This window comes from Notolabrus celidotus, chromosome 17 (genome assembly GCF_009762535.1).
Source record: "Notolabrus celidotus isolate fNotCel1 chromosome 17, fNotCel1.pri, whole genome shotgun sequence".
Lineage (NCBI taxonomy): Eukaryota > Metazoa > Chordata > Actinopteri > Labriformes > Labridae > Notolabrus > Notolabrus celidotus.
This window is the reverse complement of record NC_048288.1, coordinates 3998425-4025867: the sequence shown is the minus strand read 5'-3', so window position 1 is coordinate 4025867 and position 27443 is coordinate 3998425. Positions and strand designations below refer to the sequence as shown.

Sequence of the window (27443 nt, the reverse complement as noted above, 5' to 3'; positions counted from 1 at the left end):
GCTCCCCATAAAATCTAGACTAGAATTTAAAATTCTTAATGGTCAGACACCTTCGTATCTTAAAGAGCTCATAGTGCCCTATTACCCCTCTAGAACGCTACACTCCGAACATGCAGGCCTGCTGGTTGTACCTAAAGTCTCTAAAAGTAGTATGGGAGGTCAAGCCTTCAGTTATCAGGCCCCTCTCCTTTGGAATCATCTACCAGTCAGGGTCCGGGAGGCAGACACCCTCTCTACTTTTAAGAGTAGGCTTCAAACTTTCCTTTTTGATGAAGCTTATAGTTAGAGCTGGATCAGGCTTGGACCAGCTCTTAGTTATGCTGATGTAGGCTTAGACTGCCGGGGGAACTGGCACACTGGGATCCGGTCTTTCCCTCTCGCCCCAATCACTTAATTTAACTCTCCCTGTCCCATTAAAGTTCCTACCCATAGACCTTTCTGGAGTCCCTGAGCTCCCTTGTCTCGTAGGCTCCTCTGGATCTCTGCTGCTGTGTACGTACCAGACTCCAGCTGCTTCAACTACTACTATCCGTCTCACGCCTATAATCTCTCTCTCTCTCTCTTCATCTCCCTCTATCCCTCTCTCCAACACGGTCTCAGCAGATGTGTGTCTAACATGAGTCTGGTCCTGCTGGAGGTTTCTGCCTGTTAAAGGAAGTTTGTCCTTGCCACTGTAACTTGCTAAATGCTGCAAAGTGCTCTGCTCATGGTGGATTAAGATGAGATCAGACTGAGTCCTGTCTGTAAGATGGGACTGGATCTTATCCTGTCTTGATGTTGGGTCTTTGTTAATAACAGAACAAAGAGTACGGTCTAGACCTGCTCTGTTTGGAAAGAGTCTGAGGAGAACATTTGTTGGGATTTAGCGCTATATTAATAAATAAATGGATTGAATGATTGATTGAATCTGATCTCCTCACCAACTTTCCTCAAAGGAAGCTTCATTTGAATGTATAATTGGCTTAATTCTCATGTCTTTACATGTTATTCACTCACACAGATTACTTTATTCATGTTCATTGTGAATGCTCCATTAGACTAATAGTATATCAGATATGTTGTTTTACAATGATTGTCAGATTCCTCATGTTTGAGTCCCAGGACTGAAGATATGTAAAAAAAGATGGCGGCTGTGGAAACACAGTAAATTGCACATATTAGTAACATACCAGCTATTGTGCAACTAGCATGCAGGTCCCTAGTTGTCACGTGTCACAGCTTATATAATTAATTCAAATTGTTACCAACCCTCACTTTAGTCTGTGTATCTTCTCAGCCCATGTATGAGACGCTCATCATCACTCGCTGAGTTTTACGAGTATAACATATTTAACTTTTATAGACTGATACCACACACTGTTCTCTCTCTCTGTCACACACATGGACACTCAGAGGTTCATCATTATTACCTGTCCTTAGGCTGTGGAACCAATGTCAAGCTGGAGAAAAACTATGGCTGCACTTTTAGATTACATACATGCTTGAGGTGTTTTGTGTGTGTGTGTGTGTGTGTGTGTGTGTGTGTGTGTGTGTGTGTGTGTGTGTGTGTGTGTGTGTGTGTGTGTGTGTGTGTGTGTGTGTGTGTGTGCATGTGTGATTGTGTGTGATTGTGTGTGATTGTGTGTCTATGTCAGGCAGAGCGATACGGTGTGCATTGCATGTGTTAGTGTTCAGCACTAAAGGGCCTCTAGTAGATTAATAAATTCTTGTGGGAGGAATATTGCTAAATATTTCAGGAGAAGTGGAGATCAAATTATAGCAGCTCATGTAATATCTGCGCGCCTAGGTGGGTGTAAAAATGTATCTGCACAGCTTTTGCCTACACACATAATTGTGTGTTTCTACAATATGTACTGTACATCTGAGTGTGTTTGTGTGAGCTGGCCGTTGCGTATCCATTTCTAAGTCTGTCTGTGTGGGTGTGTGGACTGCTGTGTTGGTGTGTCTCCAGTAAGCTAGCTAACTCTCACTGCTCCAGCCCTCGAGGTTAACACAAGCTTGACCACTGATTGTAAAACAACATTCTTGGTGCGATCTGAATTTTTGTTGGCCTTATTTTTGAGATTGTATGCACGCACCCACGCAGTACAGGGACTGGATTACTTTACTTATTCATATTGCAGCCTAACAATTGAAAGAGTACGTTGAGAAGAAATGTAACAATCACTTTCTGAAGAGAAATGATGGTTGGCTACCTTTCTTCTTCCTCTGCACTCTCTCCAGAAGTCGTGTCTAGAGTCCTATTAGACTGTTAAGTAGAACTCTGACTGAATACAGAGTATTATTGGCGTGTGAAAGATCTCAAGATGAATGTCCTTGATTTCTGCACGGTGAATAGAGAGCCTTTCAGAAAAATATTCCTGCAGTGAACTTTTAATGTATAAATTCTCCATGACGTAAAATCACTCAACTACTACAGGTATCCGCACTTCTGTCGACAGGGACACAAAGACATGAAGGCTGTGTGCATGGAAAACCATTTTTGTGAGTGGTAATGTGCACATGGACACAAGTGTTAAAGGTAACTCGGTGAACACTGATCAGCCATGACATTACGACCAGCTGTTTAATATTGTGGAGGCCCCCCTCCCATCAGGTGAGGGGAATTCAGCCCTGACTTGAGGACTCCATTAGACCGCTTATCTGGCACCAAGACTTTGACAGCAGATCCTTTTGAAGGAACCCCGTATAATAAGACATTATACGGCTAACTTATTGATCTTCTGGTTGTGTAAGATGCTTGATTCTGATTGGTCAAAACCCCTTGACGACAGTTATTAACTTTCACTAGCATGAGCAACACCAGAGACAAACTAATCACACGTCATGTCAAATCAATCCACAGAAGAGTTCAGACACATTTAGCTTCTGCTTGTTGACACCATAGACCGTAAGGTGAGGGGAAACCGTTAGCTTCCCTTAGCGTCCAAATAATGTGGCTAAACTTTAGCTTCTGCTAGCATGCTAAATCAGCAGGCTACGGACATTTCCATATTGGGTCTTCTCCAGAGGTGGGTAGTAACGAGTTACATTTACTCCGTTACATGTACTTGAGTAATTGTTTAAAAAAAATTGGACTTCTGAGAGTATTTGTTTTGCAGAGTACTTTTCACTCCTACTCAAGTACATTTGTGTTAAAAAAATATGTTCTTTTACTTTGTTACATTAGGCTGTCCAGACACTACTTTTAACATTCCTTTTTTTCTTCATTTTACATGTTTTATACTCAGCCATCTCTCATGCAGCTCCTTCTGACCCAAAGCTAGAAATAGCCTCAACACTGAACAGAGGAGTAGCTCCACCCCCTCCTCCACCTGCATCTGGGGAGAGAGGCTGCATTATACCTGTGTCCCCTTTGGAGGAACATGTTTACCCTGTGTCCAACATCCAGACTCTCTTATAACTTCCAAATGTCAAGAAGGAGCAACAGTCACATTATGAGCTGCTTACTCTGTTCTAAAAGGTGGAAATCTTGAGCTTCAACATAGAACAATTAAATCTTAAAAATGATGTCATGGTGAGTAATCAGTTAGGTAAGCTAAGGATCATACTAGTTAACATTAAATCTTAAAAGCATGTTAGAAATGTTGGAAAGTAATCTAAAGTAACTTATAAGAGCAGTAAAGGTAGCATGCTAATAAAAACAGCTGCTTCTGAAGCTCAACAGTCACCTCAGAGAGATTCTTCAGGACTGAACTCATGGCCTTTTTAAACACTGTTCAATGTTTTAGTATTTTCAAGTTTTGTTTTCAGAACGATGTACTGAAAATAAGTTAAAGGTTACAAAAGAAAGTTTGGAAGGCATAGATATCTGTTTTATTGGAATGATGGAATATTATAGATTTATAGATCATTAAATCTAGTTTAAAGTTTCAGCTTGTTTTAAAAAATGAAAGTGAGTACATTAGTCTGAGCACATTGCAGCTCCTCTTTATTTAATGTTTGAAAGTATACCATACCTAACAGCATTCATTTTGGCATTTTCCTGGTTATGTCACTTTATTAAAGGCAGTGTGCACTTCACTTTGTTATTAGTGTTTCCAATACAATACAATTTTATATATGACACTACTCACAAGTTACTCACTACTTGAGTGGTTTTTTTTAGGTACTTATTTACACTTACTCAAGTACTTATTTCTACGAGTATCTTACTTCTACTTGAGTAACATCATTGTAAAGTAACAGTACTTTTACTTGAGTACTGTTAAGGTTTACTCTACCCACCTCTGATCCTGTCCATCAATATGATGAAGGAGTGGAGCAGGTGAGAGAAACTTTAGGTTAGCGAACTCTCCAAAGAAACTTAATCCATGAGCGGTGGTGATGATAGCAGCAGGGTTCAAAGTTGTGACATTAGTTTCTTTTTAAAGGTGTGTGAACCACAGAGCTCAGAGAAGAAGGAGAGCTGAATGAGGACAGTTTCATGTTCAATCCACCACAACAGGCAGAGAAGAATCCATCACCATGGAACGATCACTGACGAGGAATCACTGGGACTATTTTTAAAAACTGTAAACATAAATCATTTAAATCAATAAAATCATCTTTTGAACAAGTTTTTTGCAAATGTGTTTGTATCTTGAGTTAGTAGCTGGGGCTTCACGTAGGGGTCTTGTCTCACCCTGTCGAGATTCTACTCTCCATAACCACCTTCTAACCATACATTATTCCTTACTTAGCCTCCACAGGTGGCTGCTCCGCTCCTCTACCCTAAACCTTCACTGCAGTGTCATCTGTTGAGCCTTTTTCAATAACATGAGTGCATTGTCAGTGAAGGGGCTTTACGTCGTTCGTTTCAACCTGATCATTAAGACCTCCCAGCATGGTTTGTAGCTCTTACTAAAAGAAGTTCCGTTTAGTCTCCATTTACTTTTACAAAGTTCTTCCTCACCCTTACATTAATATCAGAGAGACAGGCAGGGAGGGATTAAAGTGCAACTGGGTTGTTTGATGAGACAGAGATGTACAACTGAGTGTCATCTGCATAATAATGATAATGGACATAGTAATGAGAGATTATACAACCAAATGAAAGCGTGTACAGTGAAAATAAAATAGGCCGAACAATGCTTCCTTGAGGAATACCGTACTCAAAATCTCCCCAGAGATGTCGGGTCTGAAGTAGAACGAAAGCCTCTCCTCTGAAAGCAATCCATTTCCTCTGAAGAGAAAATGGAATAATGAACGTCAAACTAAGGATTTCTTTTGCATTTCTTGCTACGGCGAAAGCTTTCAATCAATGTTTGGGTTGCATCAATAGTTTTTGCAGATTTGGTGTTGATATCATAAAGCAGCAACACTGACCATTGCTCCTTCACAACTTAAATTCAATACCATCATTCACAAACATATATGCACGTAACACACACCCACCCACACACACATACACAAGCACCATTAAAACCTCTCCTGAGGCGATATTAGCAGAGTGTTATTGGAAAAGTACTGCAGCTCCTCCATGATATATATGCCAGGGTGGTGAGGTGTAAATCTGCTCATAGTTATACTGCACCTGTGACCAGCTCTCTGATTTCCACATCTCCAGTCTTCCTCAGCAGACGGACCAAGGCGGGAATCCCTCCGCAGTTCTTCAGGGCGACTTTGTTCTCATCGTTGGCCTTGCCGTACACCAGGTTCCTCAGTGCTCCACAGGCGCTACGGTGAACCTCGCTCATCCTGTGGTCCAGGAGGTCGACCAGCAGCTGGATGCCTCCCTGTCTGCGGATCTGAGAATGGAAGAAACAACATAAATCAGTTAATGGATAATTCATATTCAAATCACTTACATTATATTCCTGAAGTCCTGATGCCCAGATCCACAAAAGCTTCACAAAGTCTTGTTTTAATATGCAGTACTAGCTTTTATTGAAAAGTTGTTGGTCAAAGGTTTGCTTATTTATCTTTGAGGAAGTTACTTAGGTCTGTGTGTACAGAATGTGTGTTTGTGTGTGTGTGTGTGTGTGTGTGTGTGTGTGTGTGTGTGTGTGTGTGTGTGTGTGTGTGTGTGTGTGTGTGTGGTGTGTGTGTGTGTGTGTGTGTGTGTGTGTGGCCTTGAGCATCTGTTAGTCTTACAAATCAAATTAAAATCTGGATGTGTGTTGATCAAGCATAATTTGACCAGCTGACGTCCATTCTTACTCACAAATATTCAATCATACAGACGATAGAGCAAAAGAGCTGTGGCACAAGCTTCACCTGTATTCTCACAAAAACTACCTGATTTTTCATCTTCTTCATTGTCTCATCTTTCTTTTTCCATGTTTTAATTGTTAGTGCATTTTTAAAACACTTCATATCTTCTGCTGTGTGTGTGTGTGTGTCTGCCTGTCCTCGTGTCTGAAAATGAACACGTCACTACACACACTTCAGGCTCCCGCTGACTCAGAGGGAGAAGAGGTGGGCGGCAAAACTGTTTCTTTAAACAGTCTTTATAAACCAATTATGTGATGCTACCAAATAGAAGGTTTTTTATATGGAATGTAATCAAGCTGTAAATATTTTGTGTTTAGTAATAAGAGAAAAAAAATTCAATAATTCTGCATATTTTACTTAAATGCATTTTTATGTTTATCTTCAGTATTGGCTCAAAATCAAGACAGTGACATATACATAGACTGTGATTAACCAGCTGTAAGATCAATATACAACCTTAATGATGCTCTGAAATACTTTGCTTTACTTTGTGCCACATTGCCATTAAAGGAAGAGAAATGTGAATATTGGGCGATATCAAGCGGTTAGACTCCAGATTGAAATGCACCCTAGTTCACCCCATTGGTGAAACGATGGTGGCCCTCGAGGACAAGAAGCTGCCGTGATAACTTATCAATGATAAGTCTGATCCTCCAACTGTCAAGTTTCTGACATCAAAAACGTCTATCATACTGATTATTCTGTACACTCTTTTCTTCATTGTCTCCCCCCCGGTGCTTTGTGCACGGCGGCTCAGTAAACATGTTTGATACTAGTTTTTCAGAAACATGGTAGTGCAAGATGGCGGCCTCCATGGAAGGCTGCTCCTATGTGGATATAAAAAGCTCTCTCTCAGCTGCCGAAGACAAAACTATATACGATTATACACTGTTTTAAACATACGTACAACTATTATGTTCCATTTCTATCAACTCTGATCTGCTTAATGCCACTGTAATGTACAGCTCCTCAGGGTTTCTCTTTGTTTGTTGTGTTAGTTTCCCCTATGGTTTAGATTTAGTTATTCTCAGTCTAGTTAAGGTTTAGGTGCTGGCAGCGACAGTCTATTGCAGGCCCAGCACCTTTCTATCTTTTGTTCTTTTTGGCCAGGGTCTCAGTCCCTTATTTCTTGGGATTTCATTGGTTCTTTCTTTTTTTTTTGGGGGGGGGGGGTTATTTTAAATATGTTTGTTGCGGTCTCCACTATTGAGCCTGTGTACTATTATTGCTTGGGCGACCGTAACACCACTAAATTCTACACACTGTAACATGTAGAGGTTAACTAAGAACAGTTTAAATACAATCCTTCTTCAATTGTACGTTCATTAATAATGGTATTTGTATGTTACAAACATAATGACGCAGTGACTGACCTTGAGAGGATGACTGTGCAATGTGAAAGGAAACACATCAGCATGCCAGTATCAGGGTGTGAAACTAAATGTTCCTGCTTTAAGCAGCGTTGTGTTTATATTCCATAGACTGTATAAAACATGGATGTTATCTCTGTGACCATATTGGAAATGCTTTGTAAAGGTAAAGTACTTTACTGACTGAATGCACTTTCTTTCTTATGGTTTTCATCATGCTGCTAACACTTGTGTTTGTTTTTGTGTGTCCTCAAATGCTTTCACTTGTTTTTAGTGTCATTTTACAGTAACAGTATTTCATTTCACTTTGTATGCAAATACTAGAGAAAATGACAATAAAGTGAATCTTGGATCTTGAATTTTGTTGAACCCAAAATCATCAAAGAGGCGGAGCTGAAATCTTCAGGCTGTAATTTAGCTGCTCTAATTTAGCTGTAACGATGAGACCTGATGGGGATTTCTGGACACTTAAGGAGCTCCTTTATTCTTCGACAGCATTAGATTCATATCAAGTGTGTAAGTATTAAACCAGTGGCCTAACTTTGTATAAAGGGAAGGAGAGTTCACCTAAATAAGTCTCCAAACTGCTAAATATGTATGTTTTTTTAACAATCTAAATTACTTTAAAAAAAAATGTATTTATTAGTTTATTTGACAGGGGCCATGCAAAACAAAAACTGTCAAGCCAGAGTTAGCTATAAGCTAATTTTCATCTGTGGTCCCTGGGCAGGAAGGTGTTAACAAATGTACAATACAAATGATAAAAACATGCTAGCATTTAAAACAATACATAGACTACCCAACACAGTCCATCACTAAGAACGACAATTTCATTGTCTCTAATTTGATGCATTCAGATGAGCACATGATTGTTTTTCCTTGAGCCATAATTTTAGTTTACTTTTAAAAACACTGAGGCTTGTACAGTCTCTAATGTAAGTTGGGATTGAGTTCCATTTTCCTGCTGCTCTGACTGAAAATGCAGACTGTCCAAATGCAGTCTTCCTATGTTTAGCTGAACAGTCTCCTCTTGCTGATGCCCTGGTCTCCCTAAGATTGTTCCTGCAGAGTAACACACATAGTTTAAGTGGTGGTGGGGCCTGATCATTAATTGATTTATACATCAGACACAAATCTACATAATAAAAAAAACTGTCAAGGGTCATTAAGTAACATTTCGTAATGATTTTACTGTGGTGGTACTTCCTTGTTTTTTATCTAGAGTTTTCAGTGATTGTTTGTAGAGGGTGTATAATGGTTTTAGAGTGGTTGCTCCAGCCTGAGACCAGCTCGTGGCACAATAAGATAAATGCTACATATATTGTTAGAATATCATTTAGCAGAAGCTTTTGTTCAAAGCAATGTTCTGTGCATCTGAGAGTAAAAACAACAAAGGAGGAAACAACATCAGTAAGTGCCACAAACTACTTCCAATCCATTCGGTCACAGGTGCTGACATGCAGTGCAGACTTTATAAATACACAGAGAGACACACAGAAAGAAGCTAATCACTATAGATTAATGATTACATCCTGATTCTGTAAGAAGACAAGGCATTCAGGAGTGTCAGCCCAGTCGGGACTGTGGTGAGAGGGCACTCTGGTGTTACACATTATGTCTCCCCCCATGATGCACCACATTGTCTTCTCCACATGCGTGTACTAATTATCCCTCCCACCTTGCTCATCCGCTGCAGGGATCATCATCTGCCTTAGGGGGCCAGGGAGCTTAAAGCAACCGGTGTTTAGCCCGATCACCGGGGAAGTGGTACTAATCACCGGAACAAGGCTGCTCTGATCACCAGGAGACCAGTTGGACCACGGATAAAGCAACTAGTGTGCGTGAGGAAGAGGAAGCATGTCTTTCATCTGTTGGGTACTGAAACAGGCTGATTTACTCAAACAGATAAGTTGCTCTGTATGTTTTCAGTTCTTTGAATAATCAGGCCTATTTAAACCCTCTGATATGTAAATGTGTGACGCACATGAATGTGCAGTCACATAATGTAATTTATGTTGTGTTATTTTTGTATATGTGTAGAGCAGTAAATGAGATCAGTATTATTGTAATTTTGTAAAAATACAGATTTTGAGCTCAGTACCAATTTACGCCACAAGGGGTCCAGCCTCGCGGTGAGACAGATTAAGACTGATTTATACTTCTTCGTCTCCCCTACGCAGCAGAGGCTGACGTGGACATGAGCACCACATACTTGTGCATAGATGTGTCTGTGTCGTGCACTAATTCTCCACCAAAACACCTGAGGGCAGTGCGGTCTCTCTGATAGCCGGTCGCCTGCTTCCGGCCCCGCTACGATCTCTGTTTACTTTTAGTAACAGCTGATACATGTTGCTGTTTATCATACAGACATGATTACATGAAGAATAGACAGGAGGAGATGAAATACACGGCCGATGAGCAGGGATCCCAGAAGTGCAGTAGTTTCAGGAAATACAATGCCGCCGAGCGGACCAATCACAGGGCTTTCGGTCCGCGGTGATTCTACGGGTAGTTACATTTTGGAGGAGGTGCACGTCAGCTACGTGTGTTGGCCTCTGCGTGGGTACGGGAGCTACACGGACCTCCTGCGTAGGCTACGCCATTGATTCAACGTAGAAGTATAAATCAGACTTTAGTGTGCTCTGCAGCTCTCGTCTTCAGACTGACAGAAGCAAGAGAAGGAGACGCACTTCCTGTCGCCTGTCTCATTCATTTTCCTGTTGTTCACAGGTTTGTACATGTCAAAATCAAACACAGATGGTCTATATCATTTTTAGGTTTTTCATAGAAGCTAACACCATCCAATAGCATTAATATATGAATGTATATCTTGTTTACTTCTAGGTTTGCGATGTACTGAAGCCACAATGCTAATGTGCGCTTGCTTGCACGGGGGTCAATAGTCATGGGTAGGGTTGCCAACTGTCCTGTATTAGCCGGGACATCCCGTATATTGAGCTTAATTGGTTTGTTTCATACAGGACCTCAATTGTCCCGTATATTGACTATTAACTCTTGCAAATACAGCAGACTGCACTCTACAGATCCTAGATCAGATAAAACGGCAGTGGCAAGATCATGTGCCAATCACACCGACTGTCATCCAATCACAGGCCCCCTCACGCGCATCAGTTGTATACAGCGCAAATGTGCCAAGTCTTGCAAGAAAGTGTGGAGAGGATTTTCTCTCTGATGGCCATTAAATGGTTACACTGAAGAAACAGATGCAGCACAGAGCTGACTTTGAATATCTGTAAACTGTGACTCGTCATGTAAGGACTTCTCTCTGGCTGTGCAAAAAGACAAAAGACTGCTTGCGTCAGTCAAAAAGTATTACTCCTCTTTTGCATTTAATTATCCTTTTGCCTGTTTTTTGATGTAAAGAGCCAAATTCTGGTTTCTGTGAGGTTTATTCACATGAGGTTACATAATAATACAGCAAGGATTAAAGGGAATATACACACTCTCTGCATTTCCAGTTGAATCAGGATATGAATATAAGCTGAATTCACACATCATGCTCACACCACCATGGCACCATGCCCCTGTCCATTATTTAGTAGTGAGAAAGCTAGCAACCCTAGTCATGGGCGACACCTTCCTCTAAGCTCTTTAGTTTATTTAGTAAGGCTCCTGCACATCTCTTAAAGTCATTCTAAGTTCATAGAGATAGTTTGTTATCATGTTTGTACTTAGTTTAATAGTTTATGGTAAGATGCTAACTCCGCTAGCTTTGCCGTTTTTTTGTGGGATTTTCCATTATATACAGTTAGCATGATGCTAAGTGAGGATATTTGTCCTTTAGGCAGTTTAACTGGGAGCCTGTTTACAACAGTATTATAGCAATGAATTGCTTTAAAGCAGTAGATCAAATAAGTCTGATAACAATTGTTTATTCATATTCATGTATGACAGAATGAGGCAACAGAACACTGTTTGTTGTGGTAACTTGAAGAGCAACTAAAACATGAATACTTGTTTAACCCTCCTGTTATGTTCGTTTCTTAGGGACAGCAATAATGTTCCTGCGTCAACTTGAATTAGGCATATTTAATGATCTAAAAGTGTCAAAACCCCCAAAAACCCCAATAAACATATTTTAATCTCATGATTAACTCCATTAATAACCATTTAAATCAATATTTAGTGCAATGGCGTTCTTTAATTCTCACAGATCATAGTTTAATGAGGATAATTTAATTGTTTTCATGAAAATTCATGTTAAAACTTCTTTTAATGTTCATTGGAAAGCCCTAAATATAAATACAATAGTTTTACATGACATAGATTTTCATCTATTGTGACATTAGGGCCTATTAGTAGTGGAAGTTGCTCTACCCACTTGTCCCTCACTGTTCTAAGGGCTGCCAGCTTGTCTCTATTTGATCCCAGCTCCTACAGTCAAATGGCAAAGTGTCCCTGGGCAAGGAATTTTCATTTTATATGTTATTAACGCTAATTAAGCCAAGCAGAAGAAGTTTCATAGCGAAAAAATAATTTTAACATTTTTTTTTCAGATTTTTGAACTTTAAAATGGGTCAATTTGACCTGCAACATAACAGGGGGTTAAAAACAAAGACTGGCAGAAGTGAGAGAAGGGGACACCACATGTTGCCTGTCTCATTCATTTTCCTGTTGTTAACAGAAAATTATAATCTAACTACAGTCCTCACATCCGGGGCCTGTAACATAAACTGTCAGCTCAATATAACACTGGTGTACAGAAGACTTGGCAGCAGCAGAACAATGCTATACATATACTGCTGTGACTTTTCGTGATTGTTTTGTCTCCTGCAGAAAACTCAACACATCTTGAGAAATATCAAACACCCTGATAAAAAGTGTCCAAGTGCTGCTTTGGTTTGAAATCTTCAAAGTAAAGAAATGGAGAGAGTACAGGCAGAAGGAGCAGAACAAGAAAACATAAGAAAGCGAAGGAGGGTAGGGAGAGGGTGAAGGTGTTTGATGACACAGCAGGAGTTTATCGAGCAAAATGACTTTGCTTATCTATTCAATTAAAATGGATTAAGGGGTGCAATGAATGGCAAACTAACCTTGCTCCATTGGCCACACAATTTCCTCCACCTGATTTACTGTCCCTTCTATGCCCCCTGTCCTCACCTCTGCTCCCATCCTCCTCCTCCCTTCCATACTGATCTCCTCTCCTCTTCCCTCTCCTCTTTATGCTTGTGTCACACTTAATCTGTTATTCCATAAAAGCCACAGTGCTATTACTTTGTGTTGCCTCTGAGCTACCTCCAAGGCTTGCCAAGCTCTGTGCCTATTCCTCCATTCCATGTAAAGAAGATTAGAGGCGCAGATTGATTTGTCTTTGTCTCCCGCTGTTCCGCGGCGGTCACGGCTATTGACGTGGTAACAGTTAGCGGTGGTGACAGCTGGGATTGCAGGAATCGGAGGTGGTGCCGGTGTAGCTGGCAGTGGGAGATGTGGGTGACACACACCTGGGATGGTTACATGGGAGACTTTACAAGTGTGTGTTTGTTAGTCACCACATATGCACGCCATAACTAATCAGCAGCCCGGTGTAATCACGTTACTGCCTACATGTGAGGAGGATGATGGGGGAAGATGTGTCATGCCTTTCAACCCTCAACACATGCAGGGCCTTTCTCTTTAACATGACACTAAGCTTACAGCTGACTGTGTTTGGGAGCTTTCAACCTCTGGCTGATGGAGTTCTTGGCGCAGAGCTGCAGCTCCCTCTGGAGATCTCAAACTGTGCCAGAACTGGAAGTAACTTTGTGTTAAGTAATATTATTATGGGCCAGGATCACAGCTAGTTTTAGAGCAGTATCCACAGTAGGACTCACAGCTGTGATAATCTACCTTGACAAATAAAAGACCAGCTTACCTCTTATTGTTTGAAGCATAAAGGAAAACACATTTCTAATCCCAGCAGGGGAGAGGAAAATCCCAACGTGTGAGTTTATACGTGTTGATGAGTGGGTGGTCCCTGGTAGTTTTAAACAAACATATCCCCATTGATGAACATATTACCATTTCAAGGTGCTCTGTGTTTTAATACCAGATTATGAATTGCAGGGAACACTGCAGCAGAAAGGGCTGGCTTAGAAATGTAGAAACTCTGCGCTTCAGACCACTGAGCCAAACAGTACATGCAGGTACTTCCTCTAAAGGTTACCTGAAGGGTAGGAGGACCCTGCGGCAAGGGATTAACAGCAGTTTGCTTTTACTTGTTTGTGCCAAAATAAGACAATTGAAGTTATTCTAATTGAAGAAGTCATGGATAAACTACTGCTGCCAGGTTCAAGATGTTAATTAAACTATCACATAATTGTAACTTGGATTCATTTTTTTTTTTTAAAAGGGTGATACTTCATCATGTACTCGATGTTTCTCACAGTGATCAGATTAATCCCATTAGAAGTACAGCATACACTGTGTAAAGTAAGGCTGTGATTAAAATACACAGTATGGCATTATATTGTCATGCTTCCTGCCAATACGTGCATCAACTTACTTTAACTCTTCCTGTCCCATTAAAGTTACTAACCATAGACCTTTCTGGAGTCCCTGAGCTCCCTTGTCTCGTAGGTTCCTCTGGATGTGGACGTACCAGACTCCAGCTGCTACAACTACTACTATCCGTCTCCCCACTATCATCTCTCTCTCTCTTCATCTCCCTCTATCCCTCTCTCCAACACGGTCTCAGCAGATGTGTGTCTAACATGAGTCTGGTCCTGCTCGAGGTTTCTGCCTGTTAAAGGAAGTTTGTCCTTGCCACTGTAACTTGCTAAATGCTGCAAAGTGCTCTGCTCATGGTGGATTAAGATGAGATCAGACTGAGTCCTGTCTGTAAGATGGGACTGGATCTGATCCTGTCTTGATGTTGGGTCTTTGTTAATAATAGAACATAGAGTACGGCCTAGACCTGCTCTGTTTGGAAAGAGTCTCAGGATCACGTTTGTTGGGATTCGGCACTATGCAAATAAAGATTGATTGATTGATTGATTGGTTGGTTGGTATGTTGGTTGGTTGGTTGATTGGTTGATTGATTGATTGATTGATTGATTGATTGATTGATTGATTGATTGATTGATTGATTGATTGATTGATTGATTGATTCCCATGTTACAGAAACAAAATGGAGCAAATGCAGCAGTTTTGAAAGACACATTGCCTAAGGTGCAGATCTAAATGAAGCCAACAGGTGGCAGTAGAAGCCCCACAACATGGTGCATCTCTAGTCTCAAAATAAAACAAACAAGTATGGGTGAGAAACTATCTGCCGCCAGTAAAACTGGAAGCATGGGTTTAAGAGCATTTTAGATTTTAGCACCGGAAAGTTGGAAGTCCTGCAGCAACACAATGACCTCTTCAGCAAGAAACAACTTCTACACAAGGCCAGTGAGTGCCACCCCAACAAACACTGAAAGTTTCACTCAACTTCTGGTCAAGCCAAAAAGATCACAAAACACATTTATGCTGTATTTGTGAAGACTTGCACACTTAAAGCATTAGTTATAATGAAGGCTTTAGGCAACTGAAATAACCGTGAGCCCCCGCTCGTCAGTTCACTACAAAAACTGGTGGGCAGAAGGTCAAGGGTTCGATCCCAGGTCCTGTTCTCCAAATGCAAAAGTGTCCTTGGGCAAGACACCTAACCCTGAACTGCTCCTGGTGCTGTGCTATTGGTGTGTGAATGGGATTCATCAAAACTGATGAGCTCTTTACATATCAGCCTCTGCCATCGGTGTGTGAATGTGTTGTGAATGTGTCAATGTTACATGTAATGTGAACGCACTTGGAGTGGTCAGGAGACTAGAGAAACAACTATATAAACACAGTCCATTTACCATTATAAAACACTGGATGTTATTGCTGCTAACAGAACTGGACTGGACAAAATAGGTCTATTATTATAACATCAAAACACCAATAGTAAAAGAGACAATAGAAAAGGCTAAACTGAGTTTTAAAACGTAGGAATATTCAATTTAGATCTACTAAAAACTATGAACACAAAATTTCAACTTACATCTGGGATCTCTGAGGGTCTGATTTTTAAGTTTTTTAAGTTGTAGGACCCGAACAAGTATGCCTTTAAAAGCTGTTTTACTGAATTTTGTGTCGGATTATTATCCAAAATCAGTGTATCACATTATGTATCATGGCCTCTGTGTAGAGATGCGTATCACATTGTGAAGCCGTGGGAAAATACCCAGCCCTCATGTAAAGACACCAAAAGCAGTGTTTGCTGAGGATCATTTACTCTCCCTCATCTTCCACGCTGATGTCTGTTGAATGGATAATCATAGTTTGCACAGTTCATGGTGTTAAGATAAAGAAACTGATTTCATACCTTATTGACTCGCCTTTTACAGTCTCTAACAACAAAGTGAAGAGCAGTGATAAAACACCGTAATGTCAAATGCCATAGTTACTAATCCAGTCTGAGAACTGCCTGTAAGTTTATACTCTGCACTATAATCAAGCAGATGTGCTTTAAAGAAGAAGCAAAACACTTAATTTAATTAAGGTGGGAGGTGGAAAATATCAGGTAATTGATATCTAAATAAAGTGTTACAGGCATGCAGCAGTATGCCAGGTGAGTTAAGCAAAATGAGTACCAGGGGGAAGGAAAAGGGGGAGAGGGGGAGGAGTGACAGAGTCAGGGGGCACGTTTCTCTCCTTTCAACCGCTCGGCTGGATAAATGGATATCGACAAGGCTGCTACCCAAAATGAATTACTGATGTGACTGAACTTTAGTCCGCCACAGTGTGTATGCTTGTGTGTAGGTGTACCTAAAGGGGAGGCAGGACCTGACATGTCAATGGGCTTGTGTGTGTTTGTGTGTGTGTCTTTGTGTGTGTGTGGGTGTGTGTATGTGTTTGCAGGTAACTCATGTAAGTGTCCCCAGCAGCTATAAATGTAGCTGAAGATGAATTTGCTGAGCTGACTCTGTGGCCGACTGTAATCTGAGCTAAGGCCATGCCCTACCCCACATACACACACACACACACACACAAACAAAACACACATCACATATCCAAATGCACACACACACGTCGGCCAGAAGAAGACAAACTGCAGCTAAATCACCGTCCCCGCCCACCACAGAAACAAACACTGTGCTCTTGTTACTTGATTCAAGATAAAAGAAAGCAACGTGTTCTTATTCTCCTCTTCATCTTCACTTTCTATCCCTCCTTATCTCCCCCTCTTTCTCATCTGTCTCCATCCTTGTCCCTCCCCCTCTCTTTGGCCCTGCAGAGGGTCTCTTTAGCAACAAATAGCAGCCATGTTGTGGCTGTGTTTAGCTGCTCAGTGTGTCCCCTGCCATCTGTGTCTGTCTGGCTGACTGAAAACGGGGGAGAAGTCTTTAGATCAGTGCTTGTTACAGATAGCAGCAATCTGCATTCATAATGTACGCTGAGTGTGATGGCCAATCTTACGTACAAGCTATGTTCAAATTCTCCGTCTTTCAACACTATTCCACCATTCTTGTTTTACTAGATTGTACAAAAATCATTAGTTCAATAGCTGTTAATATTTGCTTTTCATTGCAGAGTTATTGTCAAATAAGAAAGTAACAAGCCACTTAAAGCTGGGATTTACAGTGTCTTTTATTGGACAGCTAAAGGGCTTTAATTGCGCCTGGAAGCAGCTGAACAATTCAGTGAAATCAGCTCTTTGCCTGAAGATGACCAATTTGGAAAATCTTGAAAATACTTTGGGTGTCTGAAAATATACGGACGGTTTAATATTTACCACAGACGGTATAAAACATGGATAAAGTCTCAGGGACAAGACCCACTGGAGTCTGAAGAGAGGTGGTCTGAATCCAAAAGAGGGTGGACATATTGGAAACTCTAAGTTCAACTAACTTTTAACTTCTCCAAAAATCAGCAGAGGATGAGTCGGGGCTCTAGTCTTCAATGCGCCCACCTGTCGGTCAAATACAAAGCAAACCCGTTAAGTGCCTGACAGGCCGCTTTACTGTGAGGATGTCTACCTAAACATGACTTCCTGATCTGTGTGATATCAGTGAGAAGATAGGAGACATTAGCAAGAGGACAAATGCTCAGTGACCACAAGTCATCCATATCTTACAACTTCATTATCTGAGATGATGCAGCTTTGAGTTTGTCAAATATCAAGACACAGACTCTGAGGTTTGTGTTTGAAAGAAGAAATCCTTCTGAGCAAAAGGCAAGCACACAATACCTCAATGTATGAGACCTGGGTTATGATCAGGGTGCCATTCATTTTGTGTTTTAGCTTGCTAGCTAGTAACGTTAGTTGTTTGATGATAGAGTTTTAATGTGAACCTGTTTCCTGCTGCTGTTAACCGTAAATCTAATTTTGCCTTCTCACTTTCCTCTCCATAGTGTCCCGCCCCTGTAACTTGGTCATAAAGCAGGCTAAAGCTAGCTTTTCCATTCACTTCATGCAGCAACAAGGTTCAGAGTTTCCAAATGGGATCAAACTGGGGTTGGATGGATACAGTCACAGACGCTGTTGGTGTTTGGTGTAAATGGTGACCCTGTTAAGTGGCATCTTTCAGACAAGTACGTCTCTCAAGAATGACTTCAGTTTGTCATTAAAAACAAACCTAATGGATATAATTTAACATTTGAATAATTAAATAAACTGGGGTGCATTTTAGGGACTGTTACAACCACTACTTCAGTGGGCCGAAAGTCATCAGTTAACATGGTCACTCTTAAAACCGAAACACTGGTTGCTCTGAAATGGTTGCGATCCTGTCAGAAGTTTGTAGAACTCAAGCGGCAACCTCTGGCTGCGAGAATTGAAGCCAATAAAGAAGTGTTAAAAACTGCAGTTCCTCCAGTGTCCACTTGAGGCTGGCTCCGGAAGTACCGGAAACCACATACACACATGTTTACAGCCTGGTACAAAAGATGAGTGTAGTCTGGATAGCTAATTTCTGGATCGGCACACACTGTACAGGGGGTGAATTTTTTCATAACACTTCAGTTTTGAAGATATTAAGATTATGAGTTTTCCATTATAAGAGGCACAGCTGACTTGATTGACAGGCGGGGACACTGTAGCTGTTGGCTAGGAGGCTCAAAGCCCGCCTCTTTACATCACAATCGTCGACAGCAGTTAAGTTGAGTTCAACATTTCCAATATGGCACCCACCGATGCGTTTCAGAAACAGATGGGTGACGTCACGGATACTACGTCCATTATTCGTACAGTCTATGGTAGAACTTGAATTCACAGTTTGAATATCATTTCTGACAACTGACCACGCCAAAACCAGACATTTTGATGCAGGTAGTTTTAATTCAGTGTTTAAAGCTTGCTAACTTGTCTGGATGAATGGAGCAAGACGCAGCTTCTGTTGATGTAATGCGCATAACTTTGAACCGTAATCAAAACAGAATAGTTATACAATATTTCACCCTGTTACTGTTAGTATACATAGACTAATACATTAGACAAAGTATCAGGTTTTAACTTGAATGCTGCTGTAAATATAATCATTGTGATTCTGGCTCTGATGAGGAGTCCTTTGCTTTGTTTAACAGTCTCAAGTGGACACTTGAGGAACTGCATTTTTCTAACTTCCATATTGTCTTCATTTCTCAACACTGATAGTTACACCTTGGTAATGTTAAGATACTTTAAATTATTTTCCACTCTTTCAAAATACTATCATTTCATATTAAGACATGCCAAAACACCAAATTAGATATTGATAATGAAAGCACTAGAGAACAAATACTGCATACATATACATGAATAACAATGAAAGCCATGTTTGGTTCAGTGTTCAGTGAGTACCTAGGCCAAGACATTTTCCAAACAGCTCACACCACAGCTGTGACACGAAGACAATAAGAGGAAACGGCCCTGCAGGTCCTAACGACCACATGTGGCTCCTGAAAGGAAACATTTCCAGGCTTCATCCGATTCTTTGAGAAAGCAGCGTGAGTACAGTCAGCCAAGTTTGGAAATGAAATGCATTAAACAATCTTCCATGACATCTGCATTGTTATGAATCCCTTGGTATTAAAGCTGTCACTGTGTTTGTCAGTGACATGCATATTCAAATACTGCTGTCAGAGGTTATTTTTAAACAGTCAAGCCCCCGCCCCGACCCTGCATAATGTGTGATATGCAAAAATTAACAATCGCCAGAAGGCTGCTTGACATCACTTGCATGTCTCACACAGCTAACGTGTCATGCATTTAACATTGTGACATGTTTTTAACCATATTTAGTCCTTCCCCTGGTCCTGCTCTTCACACTTCATATCAGCTGATTGAATTAATGGCTGTGTCATGCAAAGTTAAATATAGCCTCCTGACAAAACCATGATGGAAGTCAATCAGGAGGACTGATGGAAGATAAAGTGAAATGCCTGATTAGTTGTGTCAAATACACTCGGGTGCACATTTCAAAGAACACAAAGATGATTCACCCAACAAAAAGAAGCAATAGTTTGCAGGTTTCTACGTCGTGTCAGGGTCAGTGTAGAACATTTTAAATAAAAAAAAAAAGAATTAAAAACAGAGCTTGAGGAGAAGAGTAATATATATCAAGTGAGAAAGTGCTAATTTCATATAAAAAGTTGCAAATTTGTGAGAAACACAAACTTGGTATAGTCTTCAAAGAAAACGCATCGCTTCATTTTGGAATATTCTGGTTACGCCAGAGATGCAGCCAGTAAAACGGGGGATTTCTCATGCACACTCCATTTTTAAGTTGTGTTTTGGGGCATTTGTGTTGTTAGAATAATTGTCCACTCTGTATATAGGATTATCATACTGTCTAAATCATACTGTTTTAATCATACTGTCTTTCTCATACTGTCTGAAATGTTTTTATAAGGAGAAGTTCATTTGCAGATGAAACCAGTTTGAACTGTTCTGGATAATCATGTTTTTCATAACTATGCTGTATAATCTACTTCATGTTCTTTGAAGTTTGAGTTTAAGCAGGAGTATCCAAGGACGAGTCAAATGAAGGAGGGCAGTGTGCCCCGTGATGGACCGCACCTGCACAACACATACACATATAGTAATGACTAAGCAATGTTAGTGTGTGTGTGAGAAGCCTCAAAACCCCTCCCTTTATGCTTACTCGCCACTATTGTAACTAGGGCGTTCCTATTCCAATAAAAAGAAAGGTTTGCAAGAGAAGGATCAGAGTTTAGGGAAGAGTGTAAACCTTCTCTTGCTCTCCTTGCAAGTATCTTGCATGCTAACTGATGTCTCTTGTTTGATTCTTTGTTGATAGATGTGTCTTTGAACCTGACAGTGTTCAAACCTTTGAACGCCGCAACAAGGACTGTGGCATCTGTACAGTACATGGGGCGCATGCTTAAACCGCAAGGACTATTTATTTTCTTTTTTTCATTAACTTATTTATTCTGGTGCCTTGGTCCACAGTGCCCTGTAACCTCTTCAGTCCTTTGCCTCCCTCCCCCTCCTAGGGGGTAAAAACCTGAGCTAACCGACTAGGCTCAAGAACAACCTCAACCAAGCTAGGACTACTGCAGCCCAGAAACTTGGCTTCTTGAGGTAAGTTAATTTAAGTGAAATCAATAGATGATTTCATAGCTGGTTAATTTAGGATGAGGATTATGATCAATGAATGCTGAATCTAACGTGGTCGAGCACAGCAGGCATGACGCCTGGCTGCAGCAGCTGATGTGTGAAAGTCAGAGGTGATGAGGTTCTTTGACAAACATTTTATCAAAAATGTGTGACTTTATCATCTCACACATTTTTTTTTTCCTCTCACATATTTGCTACTTGTTTCTTAAAAATGTTAGACTTTGCAATCTCACAAATTTGTGGCTGTAATCTGCGAGTATTACTCTTTTCCTTTGGCTCCAGGTGGTAGCCTTAAAGGTGACATATCATGCAAAATCGACTTTTTAATGTTTCTCCACCTTTCTGTAAATGTGTGCTGAAACGAGCCGTTTCAGATTTCAGTGTTTTTGTTATGTCACAACAATATCCGGTCTGTCACAGAGTCAGAGCTCTGAGCTTGTTCAGCCCATAGACTGTATAAAATACAACTCAACCCCTCCTCTGTTTTTCATTACCTGCACACACGTGTGCTAACAAGGAGCTTAGGAAGGAGGCATGCTAGTTGTAGGCTGTCTTAATAAACACAGAGGTCGGTTTTACTCCCCACGTCTGCAGATTTGAAGATCTAGTGGATGATATTTACTTTTCATGGATAAGTGCTAGCGCTAGTTAGCATAGCCACATAGCTACATGTCGTAGCTGTGTACCAAGACACACATCGACATACTGACAAATAAAACAACAAGAAACACTAAATCTGTGACCAATCGTTCAGAAAGGTCCTGCTTCAGGCGCCTCTCCGTCAGGATCAGATTCTAGATCAGATTCAGGGGGGGCGTGGTCAGAGAGAAAACAGAGTGTTCTGAGGAGGGCTGAAAAAGAGGGTTTTCAGGCATGCCAAAATCTGATTTCAAAGTGTTTTTTTGAGCATAAACTTTAAAGACATGTTTTGGGGACCTCTTAGACCAATATATATTGATGAAAAAAGCGTGATATGTCACCTTTAAACATTGGAAGACCTGTTTGCCAATTGTGAAGTTCTAGTCAGAGAAGTTGATTGGAGATTGAGAAAAGATAAATATATTTTGTGATTTATCAAATACTATACACTAATAATTTTACAGTCACATGGGTCTCTAAATTTTGTTGGATGTAGGGCTGGGCAATAATTACATAAGGATAATTTTTGTTTTTTTTTCTCAATATAAATATAACAAATGTCCAATAAAAATATTCAATATAAATAAACCTGTAATTATACCTCCCAACCACTGGAAAGGGAGGTAGGCGGGGCTTAAAGAGGTTTGGAGCAGAATGTAAACACAGCTGAGACGAGCGACAGCGACACTGAAGAGAACTCAAAACCTAGCAGCTCAAAGCAGAGTCGTTAGTCTGACACTGTCGACTCTGTGTTAACTACTCTACTAAACTGATACTCAGAATATAATGTGATATATTTTTGTTGTAAATTTAATTTAAATCATGCAAATTACCTCAACCTGAGAAAAATAAGAATCTACAAACTAAAAATTTAAAAAAGATGTATCTTACATTAAAGGCACTATGAGGAGATTTTAACTGGCTGAGAAACAGACTGAAACTGATACTGATGCCTCTTTATGATCCTCAAAAGCAAACAAGTCCATCTACAACAACACTGATAGCTTCTCTGTTGTCATTTTGATGTCTAAAACGGCTCATAGGGGGTAGGTGTCAGAACAGATGATTGACAACTCGCTTTAGAAACACCCTTTTTTGGCTGTTTTCATTGCAAATAATCACATTGTAAGATAAGTTTAAATGTTAAAAGACAACAGAATGAGGTTATTGCCTGAAGACAATTATTTTGCATGTACAGGACAAGAGATAAGAGGTATCACTTTGTCCACAAGGGGGCGCCAGAATCGATACAAGCTAAAAGTTCCTCACAGCAGCTTTAAAGTCCTGCTTCCTGTTAGCACCGTCAAAAATGATGGATTCAAGAAGTTTATCAGAAAAATACAAACTAACAAACTGTCTTTAACTTTTCCCAGGAGCAAAAGTCTGCCTTCAAAATTAAATGAAATAATGATTTGATATTTATCGTAATAATTATCGAAATCGACTGATGTGAAATATTTTATCGTGATAACATCATTTTCAATATTGTCCAGCTCTAGTTGGATGTAGAGCAAAATAAAATAAATGTCTTGTGACTGATTGTGTTTCTACTTAGTTTATGGTTAGCCATGTTTTGTTGCCTTTATATTACATAAAGGACAATTTTCAGACACTCAGGCTGTGACTCTGGAACTTGTTCGATAAAGTTGTCAGCCTTGAGGACATGGTGGAAGATTTTTCTGGAACAAATGAAACAGTTTTATAGCATTTAACGCGCATCTATTCATTCTCCTTTGAAGGCCATGAAATGCATATTTGTTGAACTTTCTTTTGAATTTCCTTTGATTCAAATGAATCAACATGAATGCACGAATAAGTGACGTCTCTGCGGTTCACACACACGGCTGTATTAAATCTCTTCAAGGGATCAAACGAGGAATGATAAAAGGTGCTGTTTGTATTGGAACACTTCACAAAGAAAACAGAGGAAGCAGAAGAAATGTTTTCACTCTGCAATGTGACAAGAACAATGTACCTCCCACTCCCTGCAAAGAGAGGAACTATTATGAGAGAGAGAATAAAGTAAACACTTTTACTAACAGTTAGGGGTTCATTGCTTTGTTCCATGGAGCTTTAGAATAAATGATTTTCTTATTCATCATAAAAACATTTCATTAAACCATCACAGTATCAAATGAAATAAAAAAAGACTTTCACTATAGATCACTTCTCTCTAACAAAGGACTTTTATCCAGACTAATATCCTGTATCTCTCCGCTGATGATCACATCTATTTCTTATTAAAAGCTGCTGTAGGAGCACCCTTGATTGTGTGTCTTATTGTGCTTTAATACACATGCTACATGGTGACATTAAACGCACATGCTGCAGCGAGCATGGAGAAGTGTGTGCATGTGAGTGCCCACCGTGATGCGAGGCGGAGCGTCAATTTGGCTGGTTGATATCTCTTCCAGATTTAATTTGTGTAAATAGTATTTAGCAGTGCCTTGGGCACCAACAAAGACAATCAAACAGAATGATGAGGGCAGGCCAAAGCATCGGCTGTCAATACACAGTTGCTATTTTCTCCATTGTTGGACACCTCCATTCAGGCAATAATTACAGCCATTACAAAAGACAGGAACACTTAGGTTCAGAGAGGAGGGCGTGGGAGGGGAATCAAGTGTGAGGTTTGGAATGTTTGTGTGATTGTATTTTCTTATATGTGTGTGTGTGTGTGTGTGTGTGTGTGTGTGTGTGTGTGTGTGTGTGTGTGTGTGTGTGTGTGTGTGTGTGTGTGTGTGTGTGTCTTTGTTTGTGTGGGAGGGTAAGTGGGCCCGTGGGAATGAATAAGCGATGTCTTTGTGTTTACATTTGTAGTTGCCTGCATTTGTAGATTCTTGACATTATTTTTCCGCTTGTGTCTCGTTTTAAGTGTGTGTGTGTGTGTGTGTGTGTGTGTGTGTGTGTGTGTGTGTGTGTGTGTGTGTGTGTGTGTGTGTGTGTGTGTGTGTGTGTGTGTGTGCTTGAATGAGCGTTCTCGCAATGTGCTAACACTTTCAAAGAGGTTCCAGTAGCAGCCATTGACTGAATACAGAAAGTAATTTCATAAAAAGAAATTGTCGATGCCCTGGCCTGCATGAGCTGTAAAATTGATTCTGAAAGTAATATAGGTTTAGGAGGTATGTTTGTGTGTGTGTGTGTCTGTGTGTGAGTGTGTGTGTGTGTGTTGATGCATTTAAAGAAAGACAGTGTGTGATAGTGAGTTTAGATCTGACTGTGAATGCATGTGTAAATTGTCATTGTTCAGTGAGCTGCTGGTCTTATTGCAGGGTTCATTAGAGAGCTCCAAAGGGACTTTCCTCCTAGATTGCTTTTGAGAGACAACTCGTGACTTTGGGACTAATTGAACTATACTGCCATTATAGACAAAACTCAATAGAAGGCACAGCTTAGGGATTGAAACGGCAGCAAGTTTAATCATGCAGGAGCTCAGGGTGGAGCTGCTGAGTTTAAGCACTGTTGCTTGAAAGCGGCTGCAGGACATTGGGACGAAGTAGGATCTGAGTTGACAGCAGCTCATAAGCAGCTTTACTCTTGGCTCCTTTTACACACCTCTTTATGGCTTTTTACGGTCCAAGTTACAATCATTCCCTCGTCTAATGAAATACCCACACAATGCTGAGAACACACACACACACACACACACACACACACACACACACACACACACACACACACACACACACACACACACACACACACACACACACGTATAGATCCAAACCTCAGCTTTGATCTTGTTGTCTCCGAAGCAGAGATGCTGTAGGTACGCTGCAGCGTTGGATTGTACCGATGGGAACTGGTGCTGTAACATCTGGATCACCTCTGGCAGCTCCGGATCTCTCCACCCAAACTCTCTGCAGGGAGACAGACATAAACTTTGATTCCTGCAGCACTTAAACAAAGCACCTCAGTAAAACACAGGAGATTACCTGAAAGTAGTCCAATAAAATCACAGACTTTCTCCCCATCACCCCGGAGCTACACATTCATACATTCACTTACACGGTTACTCTGTGAAAGACAGACAGATAAAAGGCTGCGTGTAAATGTGAGAGAGACGCAAATGTCAAAATCCACTTTGTTCTGTTTTCAACTACAGAGCGCTCTTCTTCTTCAGGGGAACAGATCCTGAAATTAAGCGACTCAAAGAGGACAGAGGCGATGCAAATCACACACTGAAGGCCCAATTTAACAAAACAGTCATTTCCATCAAAAACAGGCATGGGGAGTGAGAGTGTGTGAGGATGAGGTTGAAGGTTAAGCAGGATCCAAAACACTTTAGGAGAAAATGGGTGAAATTATGGCTCACAATGTGTTTGTGTTTACCCTTCAACAGAAATAATTTCATACTTTAGGAAAAAATACCAAGGTTAAATGCAGTCTAATAATCCTCTATGTTTACAATATTTCATTTAATGTAATGTTTTTTAATGTATTTAAAATTTGAAGGTGTTAAAAAATTCCAGAGACTCAAAAAACAATATTTAATGTGTGAATTTTCATGCAAATATTACGTGCCCTGCAAAATGAAGCAAACAAACAAAAAACAACAACACCTGTGGAGATAATTGTCAAAGACAAAGGCGATATATCTAAATAATCAAGTTAAACGGCGAGTGGAAGATTCAAGATTCAAGAAATCTTTATGCAAACACAAGAAATTTGACGTGGGGATTGGAACACCGGTACTTAACAACAAGACAGTAAAGACAATAAATATAGAAACCTCAAATCTAATCTAAAAAGTCTAAATAAATAAAAAAATACTATCTGTACTAGGGGTGACCCAAAATAGTCGAATATTTGACGATTCATTCTAACGAGCCTTAGTCGACTGCCAATCTCATAGTCGAATATTTGCATATGAAACGTGGATCATTCCATTCAAACCATGGGGGTGCTCAATGTCTAATTTTACACTATTTTCCTGTTTCCCGTAAAAAATAGTGTCTCATATATCCTATTTTTATATAAATATAAACTTATTAAATGTAATTCTGAGAACAGCTCTTGAAGTGTTAAATCTCCTTAAAGTGGTAATTAAATCTCCCCTGATAATTAAAGGTGGACTCTCCCATTTAGCAGGACCTGTGGAGCAGACGTACCTCAGCTGGTCTTTAAATCTTTCTACGTTCATGGTAGCTCAAAATGTCAGGAAGTAAAACTTCAGTTGATCCTAAAAAATAGTGATGAAGATGAGGAGCAGCTTCATGAAGAGGGCTGTGAGATCAAGGATTACCGGACCACACAAAAACTGTACGGGGCCAACAGAAGGAGGAGGGATACCCAAAGCTGTCCGAAGCCTCAAAAACAATCCACAGCATCCCATCCACCTCCACGCCATCAGAGAGGATATTCTCAAAGACAGGATTTACAGTCAACAGAGCAAGGAGCCCACTTCTGCCCGTACACACGATGGTTTTCCTCACGTACAGTTTGAAAAGACTCAAGCGGACAAAGACGTGATGAAAGACTGTTTTAAAAGGTTCTGTTAAGAGATTTAAAAACCCTTTAGCTGGTTCAGGTTTGATTTTGAACATTATACAGATGTTTAGCCTTAAGTTGGACAAACTACCCTCCACAGTGCTGCTCTCCGCTGTGTGAACACTGTTTAAATATCTCCTGATTCCTTATTCTGTAACGGCTCGTTGTTC

At 40.4% G+C, this 27443-nt stretch overlaps 1 protein-coding gene across 2 annotated transcripts in view; it reads right to left on the bottom strand.

The window, feature by feature from the left end:
• Positions 1 to 27443, bottom strand: part of ctnnd2a (catenin (cadherin-associated protein), delta 2a) — a 518337-nt gene that overhangs the window by 135960 nt on the left and 354934 nt on the right. For both annotated transcript variants that reach the window (XM_034706751.1, XM_034706750.1), the window contains exons 13-14: positions 25511 to 25643; positions 5516 to 5729 (exon numbers count right to left, since the gene is read on the bottom strand). In XM_034706751.1, the coding sequence (XP_034562642.1) occupies positions 5516 to 5729; positions 25511 to 25643 (347 nt within the window). The remainder of the gene's footprint in view (positions 1 to 5515; positions 5730 to 25510; positions 25644 to 27443) is intronic.